The following is a 22,500-nucleotide window of genomic DNA, read 5'->3' as shown; positions in this document are numbered from 1 at the left end:
TCCTAGATCAGAGAATTCGACCAGACATAATTATAATAAAACAAAAATAAAAACATTTGACCTATCTGGGCCTAAACAGATTATACACTACAGCTGATTACCTGACCATGGTGACAGATAGCAAGCAGAGAAAAACCTTGACAATGTATGAACTCAGTGAGCACAGCCTGGCCATCGAAAAAGGCCGACACAGGCAGACCTGGCTGCACAGAGAGGACAGACTGTGCTCCCACTGCAGTTAGGGAGTGGTGGAGACAGAGCTGCTAAGTTCCACATGTTGTGAGGGAGAATTTCTACCCCAAATTCATAAAAATATGCCCAGAATTTAAAACTTAAATAACAGCTAAAAGCTCCCCTATTTATTAGGGAAACACAGAAAATACATTGGAGTAGTGGCAAATTATATAGGATAGGCCAATATTTGTATGTACACCGTATGTCTAGATTTATGTTTATGTGATCCATTGTATGATGCATGTTTGTTTCTGTGCATTTGAATTTAAGAGGCTAAGAGACGGAGAGCAGAAACACAGAAAAAGTGGACTGCCTCTCTTCCTCCTCCTCTTCCTCACCTTCATTCTCATGGATCTCCACCTTGGGCTTGGGGCTGCTCACAGTCACTGGGAAACAAAACTGGCCTGGGGGGGGGGGGGGGGGGTGAAGAAGGGGCGAGGGAGAGAGGGAGAGGAAGACTGACTTTTAAAACCATTTTATTTATCATCAGTTCAAAACAAAATAAAATTCCTATAGCTAGCTATACTATTTCAGTCCCATCAACAAGACCAGGTCAAAACCTAGTATATGGCTGGACCGGCTGACCAATGGTGTAACTTCATCACTCAGTCACAGACATTCGCATTTGTAGGGCTGGCCCCGCTGTTGCGGTCCAGCCAAAAAAACAAGCGACCAAAAAACAAAATTCAAAGATCCAAAGGTCAAAGACAAGTATCAGCGGATGAGAGAAAGAGAAATAGAGAGACACAGAGAGAAATAGAGAGAGAAACGGGGAGAGAGAGAGAGACAGAGAGAGAGAGAGAGAGAGAGAGAGAGAGAGACAGAGAGAGAGAGAGAGACAGAGAGAGAGTTAAAATAGAGGGGCAGACAGGATTTCAGAGAGAAACATATTCACAGCCTGATCTCTCAAACGCAGATTTGTGTTTCTGTCACTCAATCCACGCGTGTTATGCCTCCTCCCCATTCCACCCTCCACCCCTTCTCTGTGATACCTCCCCCCACCCCCCAAGCAGGTGCACCCCCCCCAGCCCCACCCAAAGATTGGGCAGCTGGTAGCAGCTGTCTGTAAGCCTTGTTGCTTCCCAAACACAGACACACCCACCCACACACACACGCTTAATTGCAAACACTATGAAGACAAAAAAGAGCTCCACTCTCAAACATTACATCTGTTGTCAAAGTTGTTAAAATGTATTTTTTAGAATGTTTGACATGTGAAGACAGGATGCCAAGCCAGGCGTTCACACACTCAGTGTCTCCACAGCAGCGGGTCTCACCAGCGTTTCTGAAATCAACACTACAGCAGTCGAGAGAGTGAGACAAGCATCAGCTGTGAAAAAGCTTTTAGCTGCTACTGCCACTACTGTACTACTACTGCAGTGCCGATCTGAAAAACTCTGGTACAGACAGACATAATCCAGACAAACACACAATCAATCAACACACACACTCACACACAGGCATAATCAAGACAAACAAACAGTCAATCAACATACACACACACACACACACACACAGACAGGCATAATCAAGACCAACAAACAATCAATCAACACGCACACCCACACACACAGGCAGACACAGACACACACCCACACACACAGGCAGGCATAATCAAGACAAACAAACAATCAATCAACACACACACACACACAGGCATAATCAAGACAAACAAACAATCAATCAACACACACACACACACACACAGATACAGACATGCACACCCACACACACACAGACACATGCACACACACACAGACAGGCATAATCAAGACAAACAAACAATCAGTCAACACACACACACACACAGACAGGCACACCCACACCCACACACACACACACACACACACATACATGCATACACACACACCTACCTATCTATCAATCTATTTGTCTGTCTGTCTGTCTGTCTGTCTGTCTGTCTGTCTGTTAATCGGTCTATTGATCTATCTATCGCATTTTCTCTCTTTCTCTCTCTCTCTCTCTCTCTCTCTCCCTGACCCGCTCGCCCCCCTCAGTACCAGGAACGAGAGAGTGCAGGAATGTGGGGAGATAAACGACTGTCTGATGGCTGTTTCGCAGCAGCACGTGACCAGCCCCGCCCCCGCCCCCCCTCCCCCTCCTCACTAGGCACGACGGACGGAACCTACAAACTCCCCACAAATGCCAAAATAACACTCCAGACTTTATTTCAGGGGTTCGTGTTCTTCTCTTACAGAATGAGGGATGGGTGAGAGGTGGAAATGGTTTCGGGTGCGTTCCTGTTATCAGTCTGGCGTCAGACGGAACATTCTACCCACACTGGAGAGCGAGCAGTGCAGTATGGGCATTTCTACACATTCCTGAAGTTAAACAACAAATAAGAGAAAGAGTCTGAGCATTACAGTAGGATATGACAACTCTCAGAATTACATACAATCACATTCTCTCTTATACACCCACATAAAGACACATAAACACATACACACACAGGTGCATATACACACACACACACACGCACACACACACAGTTTTCATAGCTTGAAATTGTGAATGAATGCGATAGAGAGGGGAGGTATGGCATAAGTGGGTTGTAGCAGCAATGTACCAGAAACTCTGATATAATTTCCCGATATGAAGTTAAATTAAACACACCCCCTCAGCTCCTAAACATGAACCCCCTCACTCGAGGCCAGCCGCAGGGCTAACACATCAGAGAGCTAACGGGTGATCATCACCATGCCAATCAGAGAGGGTAATAACTTCTGTGCCAATCAGAGAGGGTAATAACTTCTGTGCCAATCAGAGAGCAAGAGGGTAATACCTTCTGTGCCAATCAGAGAGCAAGAGGGTAATAACTGTCTCCCGGAGTGGTCCCATCCAACCCTCAGAGACCTCTGATCTGACACACTGCGTGGACCCCAGGGACCCGAAAATCATCGCCTGCAGATCAGCGATCAGAAGTCTGGACTTCTTCCAGATCAACAGTGACACTTAGAGAGATGTAATCTGTGCTCCCCTTTCAGCAGGGTCAGGAAGGGGTCAGTGACGCGGTCTGGCCCTATCACAGCCCTCAGAGAGGGCTTTCATCAGCGCGTTGATGTCGCGAACCAGAACGCTCATCAGACCAGCCGGATGCGCGGCGCTCACGTTTGAATGCGCGCTTTTGACGCACGTGCCAGTCGCCGATTGATGCGAGAATGCGAATTCTGCCTCAGTGCTCCGGTCTAAAAATGCCAACACGTTTGATCTGTCAATGGCGATTAAGCAAAAGTGCTCACTAGCACCAAGTTAAGCCTTTGTTTTGGCATATATCATTATGAATTGTTATTCAAGGCGCAACAATTTAGAAACTCTACATCTTTTTAAAAAAACATCCAGCCACAGTCAAGCATGTAACGACCAAACCACCTCACTAGTGTACTTTATAAGTGCAACGTTTTGCTCAGTTGTATGAGTTAGTGGCTGCGTTGGGATAGAGGGCAGGTTTAATGTGTGGGAGCTCAGGACACCTTCTGGTAATACCGCACTACTTCAGTAAAAATGCAAACGCATACTTATTTTTAAGACACACTTAATTAATTCACATCAGGTGGCCGCAGCATAGATACCATAACAGATTAAAAACATAAGCATAAGTCCCCAGGAAAGTCTTCTGTTGGATATATGCAAAAGAGGCTTCAACTTGCAAATATCTCTAATGTGTTTCAAACTACTCGTTTATGCGGATTTAGCATTGACAGTACTGCATACAATACAAGATTCTCTGAGACAGCAGTTATATTGAACACCCGTCTGTCCGTCTCCTGAGCTCGGACAACGAGCGCTGATTTTCAGCTCTTCGGAAAAAGTTATGTATTTATCCAAGAGTTACAGAGCCAAGTTTGTCTTTTTAAAGCTTAAATATACTTAGTTTAGAAGAACAGGCATGCCGAGAAGAAGAAAAAAAAAACAGTTAAATTTCTTCGGTAGTCTACACTGTAAAACGGTGCTCCCTGCGTTGGTATGTATTGAAGCTTTGGTCATTGGCATCTATTTATTTAAAACAGACGCGCGCACGTACACATATAGTCGCGCATATACATTCTCACGCATCACTGATCAGATTTAAGTGTACGAATGGCTTGGATTCTAGCGTGTGATTTCGGAAGCCAGCGCTGCAAAAAAGAAGCAATTATGTGCATCCGTACTTACTCTGCAACAACAGGAGAAGAGCGGAGATGAGGAGGAGCGGCTCCGTTCTTTTCATCTTCTCGGGCGGAATGGTTCGTAAAACACAACAGCTACAAGGAGTGGTACTGGGGCCACAGGTCCGCGAGTAAAAAAAAAGAGACGCGGACGTATTGGTTTCCCGCGATTGTTCCCTCAGATTTGTCGGCACTTGGAGCGGGTTTGCGTCAGTGAGAAACGCGATTGTGCTGAACTCTATCTGTCCCGTGCAGACAGCCGTGTCCGTACAAGTTAATCACAGTTTGGCACGGTTTAGGGGGGATGTTGGGGTAGGGGGTATTGGGAGGAGGGCGATGTTGGCCTTAATGTAGTTCTTCAACAGGCTACTTTATGCCTACTGGCGTGCCTTTGGAAGTGACTAATAATTGCTTTGCCCCACAATCCATTGTGTGTGTAACCTATCTTCCCTATAGTTTAATTTACATTTTGTGAATATTAGCCAATGCGTTTGCATTTGTTCTTCAGAAGCACTACAGGCGTAGTGTGTTGTTTGGGGAAATTTGCGAAATGGCACCCTGGGATCTCAACCTTTTTCTACGAGGCTACAGGTTCAAGGCCAGTTTCCACAGAAACCATAATCTCCCTCTGCAGCATGAAAAGCATTGGAAGGAACGGCAATAGTTTCCTGTTCCAACATTTTACTATTATCAACATCTTATTGCATTTTATTTAAGAAGAATACTCCTAACTTTTCAGATATTGCTTAGTCTCAACTGGAGCTAACACGTTGTTCTTCGTCAAGAACTAACTACCTGTGACATCATCTTCCAGTACCTAACTGTGACATTATCCTCCAGTACCTAACTGTGACATTATCCTCTAGTACCGAACTGTGACATCATATTCCAGTACTGAACTGTGACATCATTTTCCAGTACTTCTCTACCTGGTCCTATAAGCAAAAAGCTATTGTAGGAAAAGCCTCTGCAGCAACACACAGTAAAATGTCCAGTCTTAACTCAACTCTAGCAGAGTCCCAATGGGGACCTTATGTACCCGGTAAGAGCTGATTTAACACTGAATATTTTACTGTGGAGTGTGTCTGTGGGAAGGCTGAGGACTGACGCCTGGAGGACCGCTGGTGTTGTGTTTGTGTTTGAGTGGCAGTCAGAACAGAAAGCTGTATCCCACACACTTCCCTTAGCATCTGTGCTGCAACAAAACAGTGTGTGTGTGTGAGTGTGTGTGTGTGTGTGGGGTGGGATATGCCTGTGCCCATGGGGGTGTCCCATGTGTGTGTGTGTGTGTGCGTGGGGGGGGGGGTGGGATATGCCTGTGCCCATGGGGGTGTCCCATGTGTGTGTGTGTGTGTGTGTGTGTGTGGGGGGGGATATGCCTGTGCCCATGGGGGTGTCCCATGTGTGTGTGTGTGTTTGTGTGGGGGGGGGGGGGGGGGGGGGGGTATGCCTGTGCCCATGGGGGTGTCCCATGTGTTCTGTGGTGAGACAGCAGTTGCTCTTGTGGAGAGGGGGTGGGGGGGGGGGGGGGGGGGTGGGGGGGTGGGTGGGTGGGTGGGTGGCAGACTTGGTGGGAATCCAAGGCCCAGAGTGGCAGAGGGGAACAGTTGTGCAGTGTGCCCCAGGGCATGATGGGTAATGGGTGTGTGTGTGCGGGTGGGGGTGGGGGGTGGGGGTTTGGGGTCTCTGAGACCCACAGTGTGGTTGTCACAGTTGGCTGAGCAGGATGACGTATTCTGAGTTACATTTTAATCTCCTCCAGAATCTCTGCATATCCAATTATCACCAATTCACCCTGTGGCTGCTTCTGATTCTTAAACATGTAAAAGTTTTTAAGTTTCCAGATTCATCATTTAATCTCTTGGAGGTTTATTGTCATGGCCAGACCACTGTAATATCACACACGAACGCCATGTAAACAGTCACAGCAGCTGCTGCAGCCCTGTTCAAAACATATGCACAGCACGCTCATTGTGCAACCAACTACTGAAATGGTAACAGCTCAAAACATGGACACATGCATTTAACTGCAGAATGTTTATCACAGCTAAGAATTCCTAGTGAATATCAGGAAAAAACAAGCTTCACTCAAATATGTTTGCAGCTGAATAATCATTTATTAAGAGATAAAATTAGCACCATGACACTAACTGTACCTTTTTATTCCACCTAGCACTGTAATGTTCAAGGAGTACATTTTTGAAATATGTGACTTTTAATTAATTAGTGCTATTAATTAGAGTAAAAATGGTTACAGAACACATAGGAGAGACAGTATGGGGTCATGTGACTCTGATATCATTCACTAGTTATCACACTTCCTGTCATATATGTTGTCTGATTTATTTTCACTGCTGATTAAGACTGTTGGTTAATACTTTTTACACACGTGTGCGCTCTCTCTCACACACACACACACTCACACACACACACTGCATTGTAGACACCATGAATACCTCTCCCTTTCATCATCAAATGATGTGCTTTCTCTTTTGCAAAGTATTTTGAATCAATGTATGTGTTTGTATTTTTATTGAATAATATCTATTCCATATTACTCCAATGTTATAATTTAACTTATGTTAATTACCCAGGCGGAGAGAAAAGAACATGACACATTCTATATTTTATTTTGTTAATGACTGTTCCTCAAATATTTTACGACAGTGTTTCCATGAAATCAGTGTTTAACTGTACAGGCAGAATGCAGTACAGACTTATAGAGGCCACAAACTAATGGCAATGTGTTCCCTCACAGAAATGTGTCATCATGACACAATTGACCTTAAAAAATGACATTTTGCTGAAAGATTTGTTCAAACTGTGACATCACAGGTGAGATGGGAACAATGTGCTCCTTAAGGAACAGCGGCTGTGGTCATACTGTGGTCGGGGTTTGGAGCTGTGGTCATACCGAGGTTGGGGTTTGGAGCTGTGGAAAAGGTTCAAAGAAGGGCAACCAAATTGATTCCAGGTATGAAATATAAAAGCTATGAGGAAAGACTTAAGACTTTGCCAAATCTCTTTAAGCTTTGTAAAAGGAGACTTAGGGGTAATTTGATTGAGGCTTTAAATTTATAAAGGATATTAACAAAGTGAACTACCAAGAGATTCTTCAAATTGAGTTCTGTTAGTAGAATGAGGGGACATTAATGTAAATTAGTGTTAGGTAAATTCCGCACAGACACAAGGAAGCATGTTTTCACAAAGAGTAGTCAATGTGGGGAATAGCCTGCCAAGTCATGTAGTAGAGGAAATAACTCTGGGGGTTTTCAAGACCAGGTTTAATATGGTGTTAGATACGGTCTAGCTTTTAGATAGTATAGATACTAGATACTAGTTAGATACAATCAGAGCACTATGTACAATTTGGTTAGGAAAATGTCGAGCATTTGGGTTTTGGGTTTAACAGCATGTTGTAATAACCAGAGCCGGTACACTGAGTAGCCATCTCTTGGCCTTGCTGGTTTAAACTGAATACAGCCTTCTTTCAGGATAAATATGATCCTGGAATGTCCATGAAGAATACTGAATAATAATAACGATGATCAAAAAGGAAGAGTGAGCAACCTTAGAATTACAGGTGAACTTTATTGGTTTTCAGAGCTGATATAAAGCACTATAAAGAAACAAAAGCAAACACACAGGCCTGTATCTGCACAGAGGGGCAAGAAACTGATTTGACCTCTCTGTCCTCTTACCTGTTTACCTGTTTCCTCCCATCACCCCCCCCCCCCCCCCCCCCCAGCACCCATCCCCCAACGGTTCTCTGTCAGATAATGCAGTGATGTGTTGAGACTTTCCTCTTGCTTGCATGCTGTTGGTAGTTCGATGATTTTTCCCCAGTACAGGGCTAATGCTAACGGGCAGGAGTCTTTTATAGTTCAACCCCTATCACAATTAGCATTATCCCTGGGCTGGGTACTGTATTACACGGGCTGCACTGCTGATCCAGGCCTGCAGGGGGAGACAGCTCACCATCACCCCTCACCCCTGCCACTTCTCCTCTCTTTAAGATGCAGTGTGGCCTTCAAGCACTTATCTAAGGCATTTGAACACGAGTTTGAAAAAATGCAAGGTTTGTGTGTGTGTTTGTGTGTTGTTTTATGTTATGACTCATAATAGACTGCGTTGTTGCTGTTCTCGCTTGTGTTAGTGTTAATCAGTTTAACCTTCAGGGTCCAAGTTGAACTATGCGGTTGTTCCCTGCACTTGGACCGGTACTTCTCGCTAGGGTTTTCGACATACTTGTTCCTGGTTATGGTTATACACTTTGTTGTACGTCGCTCTGGATAAGAGCGTCTGCCAAATGCCTGTAATGTAATGTAATGTAAAAACCTATCTCTCATAAAAAGTACTTGTACAATCTCCTGTAAAGCGGACATGCTGAATGTCACATCAATCACAGCCAGTGTAAGGCACTATAGTGTGCGGACAGGTTGTCTGTCAGTTTAGTGTTTAGCAAAGCAAAGTTCTGAGTTGTGCCCATGCTCGAAGTTACTATAGAAACGCGAGCACAGACTCTACAGCACAATCTGAATAACACAGACATTATTACACAGACGGCAGCGCAGAATGCAGCTCTGAATGCAGCTCAGCTCAGGCTAAAGCACAGTTTATCCGGCTCAGATACTCCAGCGCAGACTCTAGTGCAGAAGGATCTCAGTACCTCTCAGATCAGCCGCCACCACTTCCTGCTTCCGTACGGCGTGTGGACTTCCTCTCCACAGACAAACTCAGAAGATCCTTTCTCTCCGCTGTACATCTCTCTCTCTCTCTCACTCTTTCTTGTGTTCTCTCCATCGGTCCGCTCCTCTGCCTGTGTTCTGCTGTGACTCTGATATAAAAGGCCTGACTCGAGGGACCAGGCTCCCTTTTATAGCGCCTCAGTGACTCATGTGAAATTCCCCGTGACGGAAAGTCTCTGGCGTGGGAAAGATCTCTGTCTGACTGCAGAGACTCATCGAGGAGCACAGCCCCTCCACAGAAATACTGAGCTGCTCCTCCAACCTGGAGCCCCTCCACCAAACTGCACCTCCTACCTGGAGCCCCTCCACCGAAATACTGAGCTGCTCCTCCAACCTGGAGCCCCTCCACCAAACTGCACCTCCTACCTGGAGCCCCTCCACAGAATACTGAGCTGCTCCTCCTACCTGGAGCCCCTCCACAGAATACTGAGCTGCTCCTCCAACCTGGAGCCCCTCCACAGAATACTGAGCTGCTCCTCCTACCTGGAGCCCCTCCACCGAAATACTGAGCTGCTCCTCCAACCTGGAGCCCCTCCACAGAATACTGAGCTGCTCCCCCAACCTGGAGCCCCTCCACCAAAATACTGAGCTGCTCCTCCAACCTGGAGCCCCTCCACAGAAATACTGAGTTGCTCCCCCAACCTGGAGCCTCTCCACCGAAATACTGAGCTGCTCCTCCAACCTGGAGCCCCTCCACAGAATACTGAGCTGCTCCTCCTACCTGGAGCCCCTCCACCAAAATACTGAGCTGCTCCTCCTACCTGGAGCCCCTCCACAGAAATACTGAGCTGCTCTCCCAACCTGGAGCCCCTCCACCGAAATACTGAGCTGCTCTCCCAACCTGGAGCCCCTCCACCGAAATACTGAGCTGCTCTCCCAACCTGGAGCCCCTCCACCGAAATACTGAGCTGCTCTCCCAACCTGGAGCCCCTCCACCGAAATACTGAGCTGCTCCTCCAACCTGGAGCCCCTCCACCAAACTGCTCCTCCTACCTGGAGCCCCTCCACAGAATACTGAGCTGCTCCTCCAACCTGGAGCCCCTCCACCAAACTGCTCCTCCTACCTGGAGCCCCTTCACCGAAATACTGAGCTGCCCCTCGTACTTGGGGCTTCATCACCAGGTAGAGAGCTGCTTCTGTGTCTCCACACCCCATTGGCCAGGTACAGAACTAATTGTGTAGCTTACACCCCATTGGCCAGGTTCAGCGCTGCTCCTGTAGCTCACACCTTATTGGCCAGGTTCAGAGCTACTTGTGTAGCTCCAGACCCCATTGGCCAGGTTCAGAGCTACTTGTGTAGCTCCACACCCCATTGGCCAGGTACAGAGCTGCTCCTGTAGCTCACACCCCATTGGCTAGGTTCAGAGCTACTCTTGTAGCTCCACACCCCATTGGCTAGGTTCAGAGCTACTCTTGTAGCTCCACACCCCATTGGCCAGGTACAGAGCTGCTCCTGTAGCTCACACCCCATTGGCCAGATTCAGAGCTGCTCCTGTAGCTCACACCCCATTGGCCAGGTTCAGAGCTGCTCGTGTAGCTCACACCCCATTGGCTAGGTTCAGAGCTGCTCCTGTAGCTCACACCTTATTGGCCAGGTTCAGAGCTGCTTGTCCTAACTGGTAGTTTTTCATCTGGGTCCAGATCTGTTCTGGTCAAAAGTATGTCAGTGTGTACAACAGTAAAAAAAAAATGAACCACACCATGAAGGGTTGAGTTTGGTTTGGCCTGGATTGCTAAAAGAAGGGATGTGTTTTAACATCAGATCCATGAGAAAGTTCAGCTGCTGTCTTACCGACATCAGTTATTGGCAGATGTTTGACTAATGGATTCAGCACGACAGCAAAGTCATTCAGTTTGGGCTCTTCATCACCTTTGGGCTCTGACAGTCATCTTCCTTCATCATGGCTTTCACAGTGACAGTGGTGTTGATGGCAGTGGTGAAGGCTGAGTAGTGTGATGAGGATGGTTATGACAAAGAGCAGAAGTGTCTTTGTGTGTCAGTTGTCTCTGCAGTAAAGGGGAATTATTTTTTCGCTCGGCTGTGAAATGACTCTTCGCCATACCCTGAAACTTCCAGAACTTTCTCACAACATTTCTCTGAAAAGCCTGAGCCAATCTACTAATCTCCAAAACGTTCTTTAGGTCAGTGACTCTTTAATTTGCAGCCGAACGAGACAAAATATCCTAATAATGTTTAGGAAAGATAATGATGAAACGTTACAGGTTGCCAAGACTATCTCGAAAAGTTCAAAGGTCAAACAGCATTACTACTGCTGCCCACATTTCATATGCATACACGTGAGATGAAGTTCCAGAAACTAAAGGTCTGTGTGACTTTCCCCAGTTTGGGTGGGGGCCAGGACGCTGATGTGAAGGGAATTACTGCCTCTGTACTTTTGGTATTTTTTTAAAAAGAACTCATTGTGAAGGCTTGCTAATTGGGTGTTTTCCTTTAAACTATAAATAAAAGATTTACCGTATTACATTTCTTTAATTTGAATTGATTACTTTAATGATAACATGTTTTGTTTACCTAGCGTAAACTGAGATTTTGATTTGAGCTTTGTTTTACTTTTATTAAATGTCTTTTACTTTTATTGAAAAATAAAATCCTTCAGAAAATGTGAGCTTTGATTGCACTGGACGAGGCAATCTTGTGTTCAGAAGAGACGTCTGAAAGTGATACTGTTTCAGCGTCAGATATACACAATTTGTGCAGCTACTGAAGGTATGTACGTCATACGCATACTGTGTGCAGTGCACCTGCGTTTAATTTATATTGTACATCTGAATTTGAATTGAGACTTTTATGGTTAGGGTTAGAAAAGGAGAGTTAAACTTTATTTTCAGGCAGGCTACATTAGCTACTTGGAAGACAGACTGGAGGGCAGAATCAGTGGAGGCAGAAGGCATTATGTGCTGTCTTATAGCAGCAAGGCTTTGGCTGTGACTCTCCTGTTACACACGTGTGCAAAACAAACCTCATTTTGAGCATTAATGGGGGGATCAACGGGGTGGTTTGTCATATTAATGAGGAAGAAAGGTTCTGCCTTGATCTTTAATCCTTTATTTTTATGGGGTAGTATAGCTGTGTGTGTTCAAAAAAACTGTTTAAGATGAACTTGTTATCTTGACTGACTGAGTGATCTCTCTCCCCCCCCCCCCCCCCCTCTCTCCCCCCCCCCCCTCCCTTTCCCTGAAGAAGCAGGGTAAATCCCACAGACCACCTGTACACGGACCCCCTGATTAGACATAATGAGAACCACGTGAACTAGTTTCACTTCTGTCTTTACTCTTTTCCCGTTCAGTCTTTCTCATATTCACATAATTAATTTGCATTAAAAAGCTGTAAAAAAAAAAAAAATGCAGCAGTGTAAAATAAAATTTACCCTTCCTGAAAACATCTTTGTAGTTCAGAAAAATGATAGTGCTCTGATTAATGCCACCACTTAAATGGAGAACCGATTCTATTCATAAAAGCAAGCAAATAGAAAATAGCAAGAAATATTAATTTCCCTCCCACACCCCTTTCTTCAGTTTGGCATCAGCAGAACTCGCACGATAGAAAGCATGCGAAGCATGGCCACAGGAGGCAGCAGAGTGCAGGCTGCCGTCTGTATGGAACAGGAGACCCAGGCAGCAGAGTGCAGGCTGCCGTCTGTATGGAACAGGAGACTTAGGCAGCAGAGTGCAGGCTGCTGTCTGTATGGAACAGGAGACTCAGGCAGCAGAGTGCAGGCTGCCGTCTGTATGGAACAGGAGACTTAGGCAGCAGAGTGCAGGCTGCCGTCTGTATGGAACAGGAGACTCAGGCAGCAGAGTGCAGGCTGCCGTCTGTATGGAACAGGAGACTCAGGCAGCAGAGTGCAGGCTGCTGTCTGTATGGAACAGGAGACTCAGGCAGCAGAGTGCAGGCTGCCGTCTGTATGGAACAGGAGACTCAGGCAGCAGAGTGCAGGCTGCCGTCTGTATGGAACAGGAGACTTAGGCAGCAGAGTGCAGGCTGCTGTCTGTATGGAACAGGAGACTCAGGCAGCAGAGTGCAGGCTGCTGTCTGTATGGAACAGGAGACTCAGGCAGCAGAGTGCAGGCTGCCGTCTGTATGGAACAGGAGACTCAGGCAGCAGAGTGCAGGCTGCTGTCTGTATGGAACAGGAGACTCAGGCAGCAGAGTGCAGGCTGCTGTCTGTATGGAACAGGAGACCCAGGCAGCAGAGTGCAGGCTGCTGTCTGTATGGAACAGGAGACTCAGGCAGCAGAGTGCAGGCTGCCGTCTGTATGGAACAGGAGACTCAGGCAGCAGAGTGCAGGCTGCCGTCTGTATGGAACAGGAGACTCAGGCAGCAGAGTGCAGGCTGCCGTCTGTATGGAACAAGAGCACATCTCTCTCATAATGGGCCTGAAGTGATGTCATCTCCTTTTTCCTGGTTTGTGTAGGAAAAGGGGGAAACTACAAAGACGACAGCTGATTACCCTGCGTAAAAGGCAAGGTGCACACGTGTGGCTGTATGCACGTGTGTGTGAGTGCATACGTGTGTTTGTATGCATGTGTGTGTCAGTACATGCGTGTGTCTGTATGCACGTGCGTGTGAGTACACGCGAGTGTATAAGTGTATGTGAGTGCACACGTCTATAAGCGTGTGTGAGTTCATGCGAGTGTTTGGTTGTGTGTGGGTGTGTGTGTGTATATACACGTGTGTGTTTGTATAATGTGTTTGTGTGTGTATGTGTGTGTGTGTATATACACGTGTTTGTATACTGTATATTGTGTGTGTGTATGTGAGTGTGTGTGTATGTTTGTGTGAATACATGTGTGTTTGTATAGTGTGTTTGGTTGTGTGTGCATGTATACGTGTGTGTTTGTATATTGTGTGTGTGAGTGTGTGTATGTGCGTGCGTGTGTATGTTTGTGTGAATACGTGTGTGTTTGTATACTGTGTTTGGTTGTGTGTGTGTGTGTACACACGTGTGTTTGTATATTGTGTGTGTATGTGCGTGCGTGTGTATGTTTGTGTGAATACGTGTGTGTTTGGTTGTGTGTGTGAGTGTGTGTATGTGCGTGCGTGTGTATGTTTGTGTGAATACGTGTGTGTTTGGTTGTGTGTGTGAGTGTGTGTATGTGCGTGCTTGTGTATGTTTATGTGAATACATGTGTGTTTGTATAGTGTGTTTGGTTGTGTGTGTGTGTGCGTGTTTGTGTGTGTGTGTATGTATGTTTTTGTGGATACGTGTGTGTATAATGTGTTTGGTTGTGTGTGTGAGTGTGTATACACGTGTGTTTGTATATTGTGCGTGAGTGTGTATGTGTGTGCGTGTGTGTGTGTGTATACACGTGTGTTTGTATATTGTGCGTGAGTGTGTATGTGTGTGCGTGTGTGTGTGTGTGTATACACGTGTGTTTGTATATTGTGCGTGAGTGTGTATGTGTGTGCGTGTGTGTGTGTGTGTGTATACACGTGTGTTTGTATATTGTGCGTGAGTGTGTATGTGTGTGCGTGTGTGTGTGTGTGTGTATACACGTGTGTTTGTATATTGTGCGTGAGTGTTTACTGAAAGAGAATTTTTCTTCTATTCGCAGTGATCTGCATATGAGCGCTCAGACAGCCCCGCGGGGGAATTTGCTCGGGGGGGAAATACCAGAGCACAGAAACTCTGTCGTGTTTCACCGCGCGCGGGATTGGTAACCACGGTAACCGCGCGACCCGCCTTCCCCTGCCCACGCGCCGCGGGTGAACATTCCCGAGGGGCACAAACAGCAGCACCCGACGCCCTGCCACCTCTCCCTCCTCCTGCATGCAGTTACCAACCCGTGATGTCATCACACTTCCTGTCTCTGAAAGTCACAGCGTGTAAAATACCCTCCATTTCAGCTTCGCACCTCCGATGCCCTGAACATCCTGTCCCTGCGTGTTCAGGCCTAAGGAAACCCAGCCGACCCGGGTGGTTACTCCGTTCATGCTTACGCCGTACTGTCCTGGTTATTGTGGTGCAAGCTGGAAAAAAAGCAGACACTAGAAATCACTTATTTTTTAACCAGTCTTGAAAGCGGTTTTGGTTTCTCTTTAAAGCACGTGGTCTGCATTTATTGGTAGAAAATAATTCGTATGTGACAGAGAGAGAGATAGAGAGAGAGTGAGAGAGAGGGAGAGAGAGAGAGAGAGGCCGAGAGAGTGAGTGACCGGAAGACGGAGAGACAGACAGAAAGAGGGAGTGACAGAGAGAGAGAGAGGAAATGACAGAGAGAGCGAGGGAGTGACATAGAGAGAGGAAGAGAGAGAGAGCAGGTGTGGGTGCTGTTTCCTGCTCACTTCCATGGAAAGGGTGTGTGTGGCGGGGGGGAGAACACACTCACTCACTCACACACACACAGGCACACACTCACTCGCTCACACACACGCACCCACACACACAAACACACACACGCACATGCAGTTTTAACATTTCAGAGTGGGGTTTATGGAAACATTTGGTCTCTGAACTATCTTGAGTTCATGCACGTGTTCAAGAAGCCATAATAATAATAATGTATTATCAATCCATATACTAATACACAGATCAGCCACACCTGTCCCAGTTAAGCTTATCAGAGACTAAGTTCAAGAGTTTATGGATTTACAGTAATTTATTACCCCGCTGTCTTAAAGTTTACAGGTCAGAAAGCCAGGAAAATATGGAATATCGAGACAAGGAGAAAGAGCGTTACCTGAGAGCAAACAGACCAGGGAGTTTCAGCGATTTGGAGCCCAGACGGGCAAAGATAAGAAGTCAAACTAAAGCCACCACACACACGGGAAAGAGTCTCTTCTAATTCAGTCTTTCGATTTCCCTCATGGATCTTCCCAATCAATAAAGGCTTTATAAAAACAAACTTCCCTCTAAAAGTTTTTAGTTTCCGAATGTATCATGATCATACGAATCCAGAAAGCCCTATGCAGGCCCCTTATCTCAGCCTGAGGACCTGTCTTACAGTGTGATGCCCCCTGCTGGTGTGCTACATGAATTTCCTCAGTTATCGGCCAGCTGCAGCTGCTATACATGGGTTTTGCTCACACACAGTTTCGTTGTTGGTTTTTATTAAAGTAGCATATTATTATTAGCATCGTCTAAACATTATCTGTGTAAAATGCGTACTTAAATTATACTAGGACACAATTACATGGGAAATGTCATCTGTGTCATTAAACAGCTGTAGTATTGCATGACTCATCCTGTAATGAAGATAATGTCTTTCTCTGTTGACCCACAGAGGGACAGGCCTACCCTTGTGCTGAAGGGCCACTTTCTTTCATGCCCACGTTAGTGGCCATCTTCCTCTTGCTACCACGACAGCTGGGCTGGACATGGGCACGTCCGCCCATGGCATGGCTTCCATAAGGAGACAACCCCCCACTGCTGCCAGGTTTCAGTGCGTCTTTAAAAAACCAAGTATCAGCCATGCCCTCATCTGCATAAAAAAGAGTCATTTTGGTGCTGAGATTTAACGTAGATACTCCAAGTTCAATACGCACAACCCAGACGGTTGCTAATTCTGCGGTAGCTCAGTTGCAGGTGCTTTCCCTCTGGGACTGGTGGTGTGTCAATCGTACCTCTGATGGTTTCACGGGCACAAAAAGCATCACATCCTTACACGGATTCTGCCACTGCATGCACAGCGTGAGTGCGTCTGTCTCTCTGCGACTTCATAGACAAAAATGTATTATTTTATAACGGTAAAACCACGAAACAGCTAATAATTAAATTGATTGATTTATAAATTCTAGCGGTAAAAAACAAACCATTGGTGAGCACATGGCGAATGAATAAACAAGAATAACAGCACGGTCACTTTTTTATCACCTTGTTTATCTACGCTGTAAACACGGGACTGAACAACACGTGGAAGAACATTTCCTTATTTCACAGGGACTTCTCATAAACTTCAAAAAGTGGGTTCCAACCAGGAACTAAAAAGCAAACTGGGGAGCGTGTGCTGATAAGAGGGAAGATTAGGGAATACTGGAGCAGAAAGAGCTGATAGGACTGCAGGAGCACTGTCCCTATATAAGGAGCTCCACAGAGCATTACAGAATACTGCACTGCAGAACTCCACAGAGAATCACAGAGGATCACAGAGAGTCACTGTGAAACACCAGCACTGAACAGCACACCTCACTGAGGATTATCAGCCACAGGTAAGGCACAGAGAGCACTCACACACATACTGAAGAGGCAGGTAAGGGAGGACAGGTGAGAGCATAGGTGAGAGAGCACAGGTAACAGTAAACAGGTGAGACAGCACAGGTAACAGTGAGCAGGTGAGACAGCACAGGTAACACTGAGCAGGTGAGACAGCACAGGTAACAGTGAGCATGTGAGACAGCACAGGTAACAGTGAGCAGGTGAGACAGCACAGGTAACACTGAGCAGGTGAGAGCACAGGTAACACTGAGCAGGTGAGAGCACAGGTAACAGTGAGCAGGTGAGACAGCACTGGTATCACTGAGCAGGTGAGAGAGCACAGGTAACAGTGAGCAGGTGAGAGCACAGACAGCACAGGTAACAGCGAGCAGGTGAGAGCACAGTTAACTGTAGGTAACATTGGTAACAGGTAACCCAGAAAGGTTGGTATCGATGAGGAAGCAGTAGATAGGTCTCTCCTGCAGTGAACTGACCTTCTGTTTAATCTCCTCTGTAAGGATTCAAGGTAGCCCTCTGCACTGTGTTTGCCCTCCGACCTGTGACCTCTCCCTCCCTGAAGAGATGAAGTTCCTGTTCCTCCTGCCGCTGACCCTGGCAGGTAAGTGCGCTCAAACGCCACCCGACACCTGTGGTGGAAGCCCACTGCCCACTCACTGGGGCATGATGGGATACCTGCTGATCTGTTTGGCCAGGTAGCCCTGCTGAACCCCTTCCTAGGGAATGCATTTCTCTGCTCTTTAAAATCCCAGAACAACCAGAGTTTTCTGCAAAATGGGGCCCGTTAAATGTATGGGACATGTCACATGACTCTGGCTGCAGTGGGCGATGCGTAGATGATGAATCTGACAGGGATAAACATGCTCTCTCTGAGGCTCGGCTGCCTTCGGTGAGCGACAGAGAGGGCGGGAGAACGGCTGACACCCTGCAGATTTTCCAGGAGAACATTTCCTTTAAAGAAGATGAACTTGAAAATGAAAAATAAAGATAAATAAAGAGGGGATGGGGAAGGAAAGCAGTGTGCTGTGAAAGAGGATTCTGGGGACATTTATGGTCACATTTTCATAGATTTTTTTATTTGGCACAAATATGTATTTTTGTGTATTTGCAGTGGTCTTTGCGGTTCCAGTTCAAGAAACGACTGTGGAAGAGAGATTGAAAAGCAGCCAGGGAGAACAGCTCTCTAAGCAGGGCCCTGTGGCACAGGAACAGCCTGAGATGTGGGAGGAGCCAATCATGGGGGAGGAGAAACAGTTGAGGCCCGTCATTGGAGAGTATGAGTCGCTGCAGAGACTGGCAGAGAGAGAGGGACTCCCAGAGCGTAGAACTGCGGTGTGGAATGACATCACTCCGCAGGAGCCAATGAGAGAAGCGGGGCCTCCGGCGGGGGCGGGGCTGTGGGAGGAGCTAATGTGGAGCGAGGAGTTGGGGGAGGAGCTACCCAGGACCAGGACAAGTCAGAGCCGGGGTCACACAGGTGAGAGGGAATGGTCTGAAACAAGATGGGGGGGGGGGGGGCGGGGGTTGATATTTATGCAGACATTTTATTGAATGTCCCTTGTAGACACACACTACACTACAGGTTTCAGAAAACTAGAATATACCATACTTCAGATTAAAACCGGAGACTCCTGTCCCCTAGAGGGAACAAAAATTAATTTCCAGATTTAAGGAGGCCAAATCGTAACTTTGTAGATTATTTGATGTTGTAAATCTGATTTTATTTGCAAGCCTGCATATGGGCCAAACATGGGCAAGGGCTTCAAAGAATTATATTCACTTCAGTGCAATCACTGCATTAATTTTGGTTAATGGCCATTTTGTGCTTTTCACATAATGGCTGTTAAATTAAGATTTTCTTTAACTTCCTGTAAGAAAATGAAAACAAAATGCTTTTCTCTCTGGAAGACTGAGATTCTTTCTGTGTTTCAACAACATTTAGAAACAAAACAACATCCCTGCATTTTATCATCCAATATATCAGTTACATAATGTGATGGGTGATGCATAGAACAAAATGCATATTATGACGCTCTACCACCATTAATAATTTTGGAAATTACCATTAGTCTAACAAAACAGGCACATATGTTCATTTTCAGTTAATTAAACAAAATTAGTGTTCAACCACTGATATAATAGTGTAACTGCGATTTTGGTTAACTTACAATCACGGAGCAGAAGCTCTTATGCAGAGTTACAGACTTACAGAAATGGAGAACATCGGTTTGCGTCTTGCCTTGTGTAAACAAATTTGGCAAGCAACTGCTTTAAAATGGTAAAAGTCTCTAAATATATCATGACCCATATACAGCATGATTGTACATACTGTTTATTTGTGTATGCTGTAAGTCTGTATATAATGTAATTCTGTATATAATTTAGGTTTCTCTATAATGAGTGTCTAGGTAAGTTTGGGTACATTATTGTTAGGTATATAATTTCACTGTTGCTATTCCATATTTGGCCACAGGGTGGCCAGTCTGTGCAGGCATTATCATCAATAAGATTTGCTACCAGTTCTTTAGAGGACCAAAGAGAGCCGACGATGCAGAGGTACGCCACACGTCCTGCCGTCTGTCTGTCTGCCCTGTCTATCTGTCTGTCTGTCTGCCTAACTGCCTGTCTGTCTGCCTGCCTCCAACTGTCTGTCTGTCTGCCTGCCTGCCTCCGACCGTCTGTCTGTCTGCCCTGTCTGTCTGCCTGCCTCCGACCGTCTGTCTGTCTGTCTGCCTGCCTCCAACTGTCTGTCTGTCTGCCCTGTCTGTCTGTCTGTCTGTCTGCCTGCCTCCGACATCTGTCTGTCTGTCTGCCTAACTGCCTGTCTGTCTGCCTGTCTGTCTGTCTGCCTAACTGCCTGTCTGTCTGCCTGCCTCCGACCGTCTGTCTGTCTGTATGTCTGTCTGTCTGCCTAACTGCCTGTCTGTCTGCCTGCCTGCCTCCAACTGTCTGTCTGTCTGTCTGTCTGTCAATCTGAGATGGTCAATCTATGAGGGCCAGAAGCTTTCTTTGTCCGTTTCCAAAATGCTACAGATACTCTGCGTGTCTGTATCCCATACTAAACAGGGTCAGATACTCAGTGTGTCTGTATCCCATACTAAACAGGGTCAGATACTCTGTGTGTCTGTATCCCATACTAAACAGGGTCAGATACTCAGTGTGTCTGTGTCCCATACTAAACAGGGTCAGATACTCAGTGTGTCTGTGTCCCATACTAAACAGGGTCAGATACTCTGTGTCTGTAATACCAGCATAACCTGCCCTGTAGTGATGTTATTCTTGCAGGGAGGGAGCGTTTACTGAAGGTTAATGGAATGTTTTCTGGATGTTCTCTGTGTCCCTGCACTCAGCTCTTCTGCCAGGATAGCTTCCAGAACGGACACCTGGCCTCGGTCACCAGCCGCTACCTCCACCAGCAGATGATGAGACTCATGATCCAGGACGGGGGGGCGTACACTCGCACCTGGATCGGGGGGCTACGCTACCTGGAGGTCAGCATGCTGCCCACACCTGTACCACTCAAACCTGCTCACTCTGGGTGCCACAGCTGGGTTTTTACTGTTGTACTAATCTGTGTGTGTGTGTGTATGTGTGTATGTGTGTATGTGTGTGTGTGTGTGTGTGTGTGTGTCCACAGACGGGGCGTTTCATATGGTTGGATGGTTCCCGTTGGAGCTACGCAGACTGGCTGTCTGGCGAGCCCAGTAACACAGCTGGGGTAGAGAACTGTGTGGAGCTACTGAGTGAGTCCTTTCATCACATATTCTACTATACACTACACACCCTCCACTGCATACAATACTATACACTACACACCATCCACTGCAGACACTACTATACACTACATACCCTCCACTGCATACTCTACTATACACTATACACACACTCCACTGCATACACTACTATACACTACACACCCTCCACTGCATACTCTACTATACACTACACACCCCCCACTGTGTATTCTACTATACACCACACACACTCCACTGCATACTCTACTATACACTACACACCCTCCACTGCACACACTACTATACACTACACACACTACACTGCATACTCTACTTTACACTACACACCCTCCACTGCATACTCTACTATACACTACACACCCTCCACTGCATAAACTACTATACACTACACACACTACACTGCATACTCTACTTTACACTACACACCCTCCACTGCATACACTATTATACACTACACACCCTCCACTGTGTATTCTACTATACACCACACACACTCCACCGCATACTCTACTATACACTACACACCCTCCACTGCATACTCTACTCAACACTACACACCCTCCTCTGCATACCCTACTATACACTACACACCCTCCACTGCATACTCTACTACACACCACACTGCATACTCTATCTGTGTTGAGCATCCATTTATACCGGTGTGCAGTATCCGTTCCTGCCTGTGTAATGTGTTCAGTATCTGTGTGCTGCGTTCAGCATGCATTCCTGCCTGTGTAATGTGTTCAGTATCTGTGTGATGTGTTCAGTATCTGTTTCTGCAGGTGTAATGTGTTCAGTATCTGTGTGATGTGTTCAGTATGCATTCCTGCCGGTGTAATGTGTTCAGTATCTGTGTGATGTGTTCAGTATCTGTTTCTGTAGGTGTAATGTGTTCAGTATCTGTGTGATGTGTTCAGTATGCATTCCTGCCTGTGTAATGTGTTCAGTATCTGTGTGCTGTGTTCAGTATCCATTCCTCTTGATTTCAGGCAATGGGAAGTTTAATGACATGCCCTGCTGGGACCTGCGTGCTTTCATCTGCTCCTCCCATGTCTAAAGAAGACGTAACCTTTAATCCCTTACCCTTAACCTTTAACTTCTGACCCTTAACCCTTAACCCCTGGCCCCTAGACCTCTTACCTCTCAGCCATGACTGTTGCCTGCTTACCAAATATGATCTCTGAGCTAGCAGTGTAGCATAGACTAGGACAAGTACTTTTTCATAATGCCAGGGCTTGAATAATGAAAATAATTTTGATTTGTAAGTTTTGTAAATACATGTGCTATGTGCTATGGAAAAGTTGTATAGAAAAAGCTGTAAATAAAAGTGATTGAACAAACATTAACAGTTTTGTGCAGCAGTACTGGAGATCACTTAAAAGATTACACTCACATATTGCCATACTATACTGACATATCACA

The 22,500-nt window shown here is 46.2% G+C and overlaps 2 protein-coding genes across 2 annotated transcripts in view; one reads left to right on the top strand and one right to left on the bottom strand.

Annotated features, from left to right (window-relative positions):
* LOC118223892 (junctional adhesion molecule B-like) overlaps window positions 1-4,682 on the bottom strand; it is an 8,480-nt gene extending 3,798 nt beyond the window's left edge. The window contains exons 1-2 of the mRNA XM_035410932.1: window positions 4,408-4,682; window positions 573-638 (exon numbers count right to left, since the gene is read on the bottom strand). Of these exons, the coding sequence (XP_035266823.1) occupies window positions 573-638; window positions 4,408-4,462 (121 nt within the window). The 5' untranslated portion in view covers window positions 4,463-4,682. The remainder of the gene's footprint in view (window positions 1-572; window positions 639-4,407) is intronic.
* A 12,465-nt stretch (window positions 4,683-17,147) lies between these two features.
* Window positions 17,148-22,424, top strand: si:ch211-160b11.4 (macrophage mannose receptor 1). The gene is made up of 7 exons (XM_035407613.1): window positions 17,148-17,319; window positions 17,824-17,924; window positions 18,435-18,800; window positions 19,797-19,879; window positions 20,674-20,814; window positions 20,961-21,066; window positions 22,068-22,424. The coding sequence occupies exons 2-7, from the start codon at window positions 17,888-17,890 to the stop codon at window positions 22,133-22,135; spliced, it is 801 nt and encodes a 266-aa protein (XP_035263504.1). The 5' UTR covers window positions 17,148-17,319; window positions 17,824-17,887; the 3' UTR covers window positions 22,136-22,424.
* Window positions 22,425-22,500: the final 76 nt, after the last annotated feature.

The sequence above is a fragment of the Anguilla anguilla genome, chromosome 3 (genome assembly GCF_013347855.1).
Source record: "Anguilla anguilla isolate fAngAng1 chromosome 3, fAngAng1.pri, whole genome shotgun sequence".
In the NCBI taxonomy this organism is placed as follows: Eukaryota; Metazoa; Chordata; class Actinopteri; order Anguilliformes; family Anguillidae; genus Anguilla; species Anguilla anguilla.
The sequence above is the reverse complement of the archived record's forward strand: the minus strand, read 5'-3'. Positions and strand labels throughout refer to the sequence as shown.

Excerpts from the sequence above, each read along its gene's own strand:
- si:ch211-160b11.4 (XM_035407613.1), top strand. The coding sequence starts at position 17,888 with ATGAAGTTCCTGTTCCTCCTGCCGCTGACCCTGGCAG. Across the intron at positions 17,925-18,434 it reads CCTGCCGCTGACCCTGGCAG|TGGTCTTTGCGGTTCCAGTT; the intron begins GTAAGTGCGCTC and ends GTGTATTTGCAG. Across the intron at positions 20,815-20,960 it reads GGGGGCTACGCTACCTGGAG|ACGGGGCGTTTCATATGGTT; the intron begins GTCAGCATGCTG and ends GTGTGTCCACAG.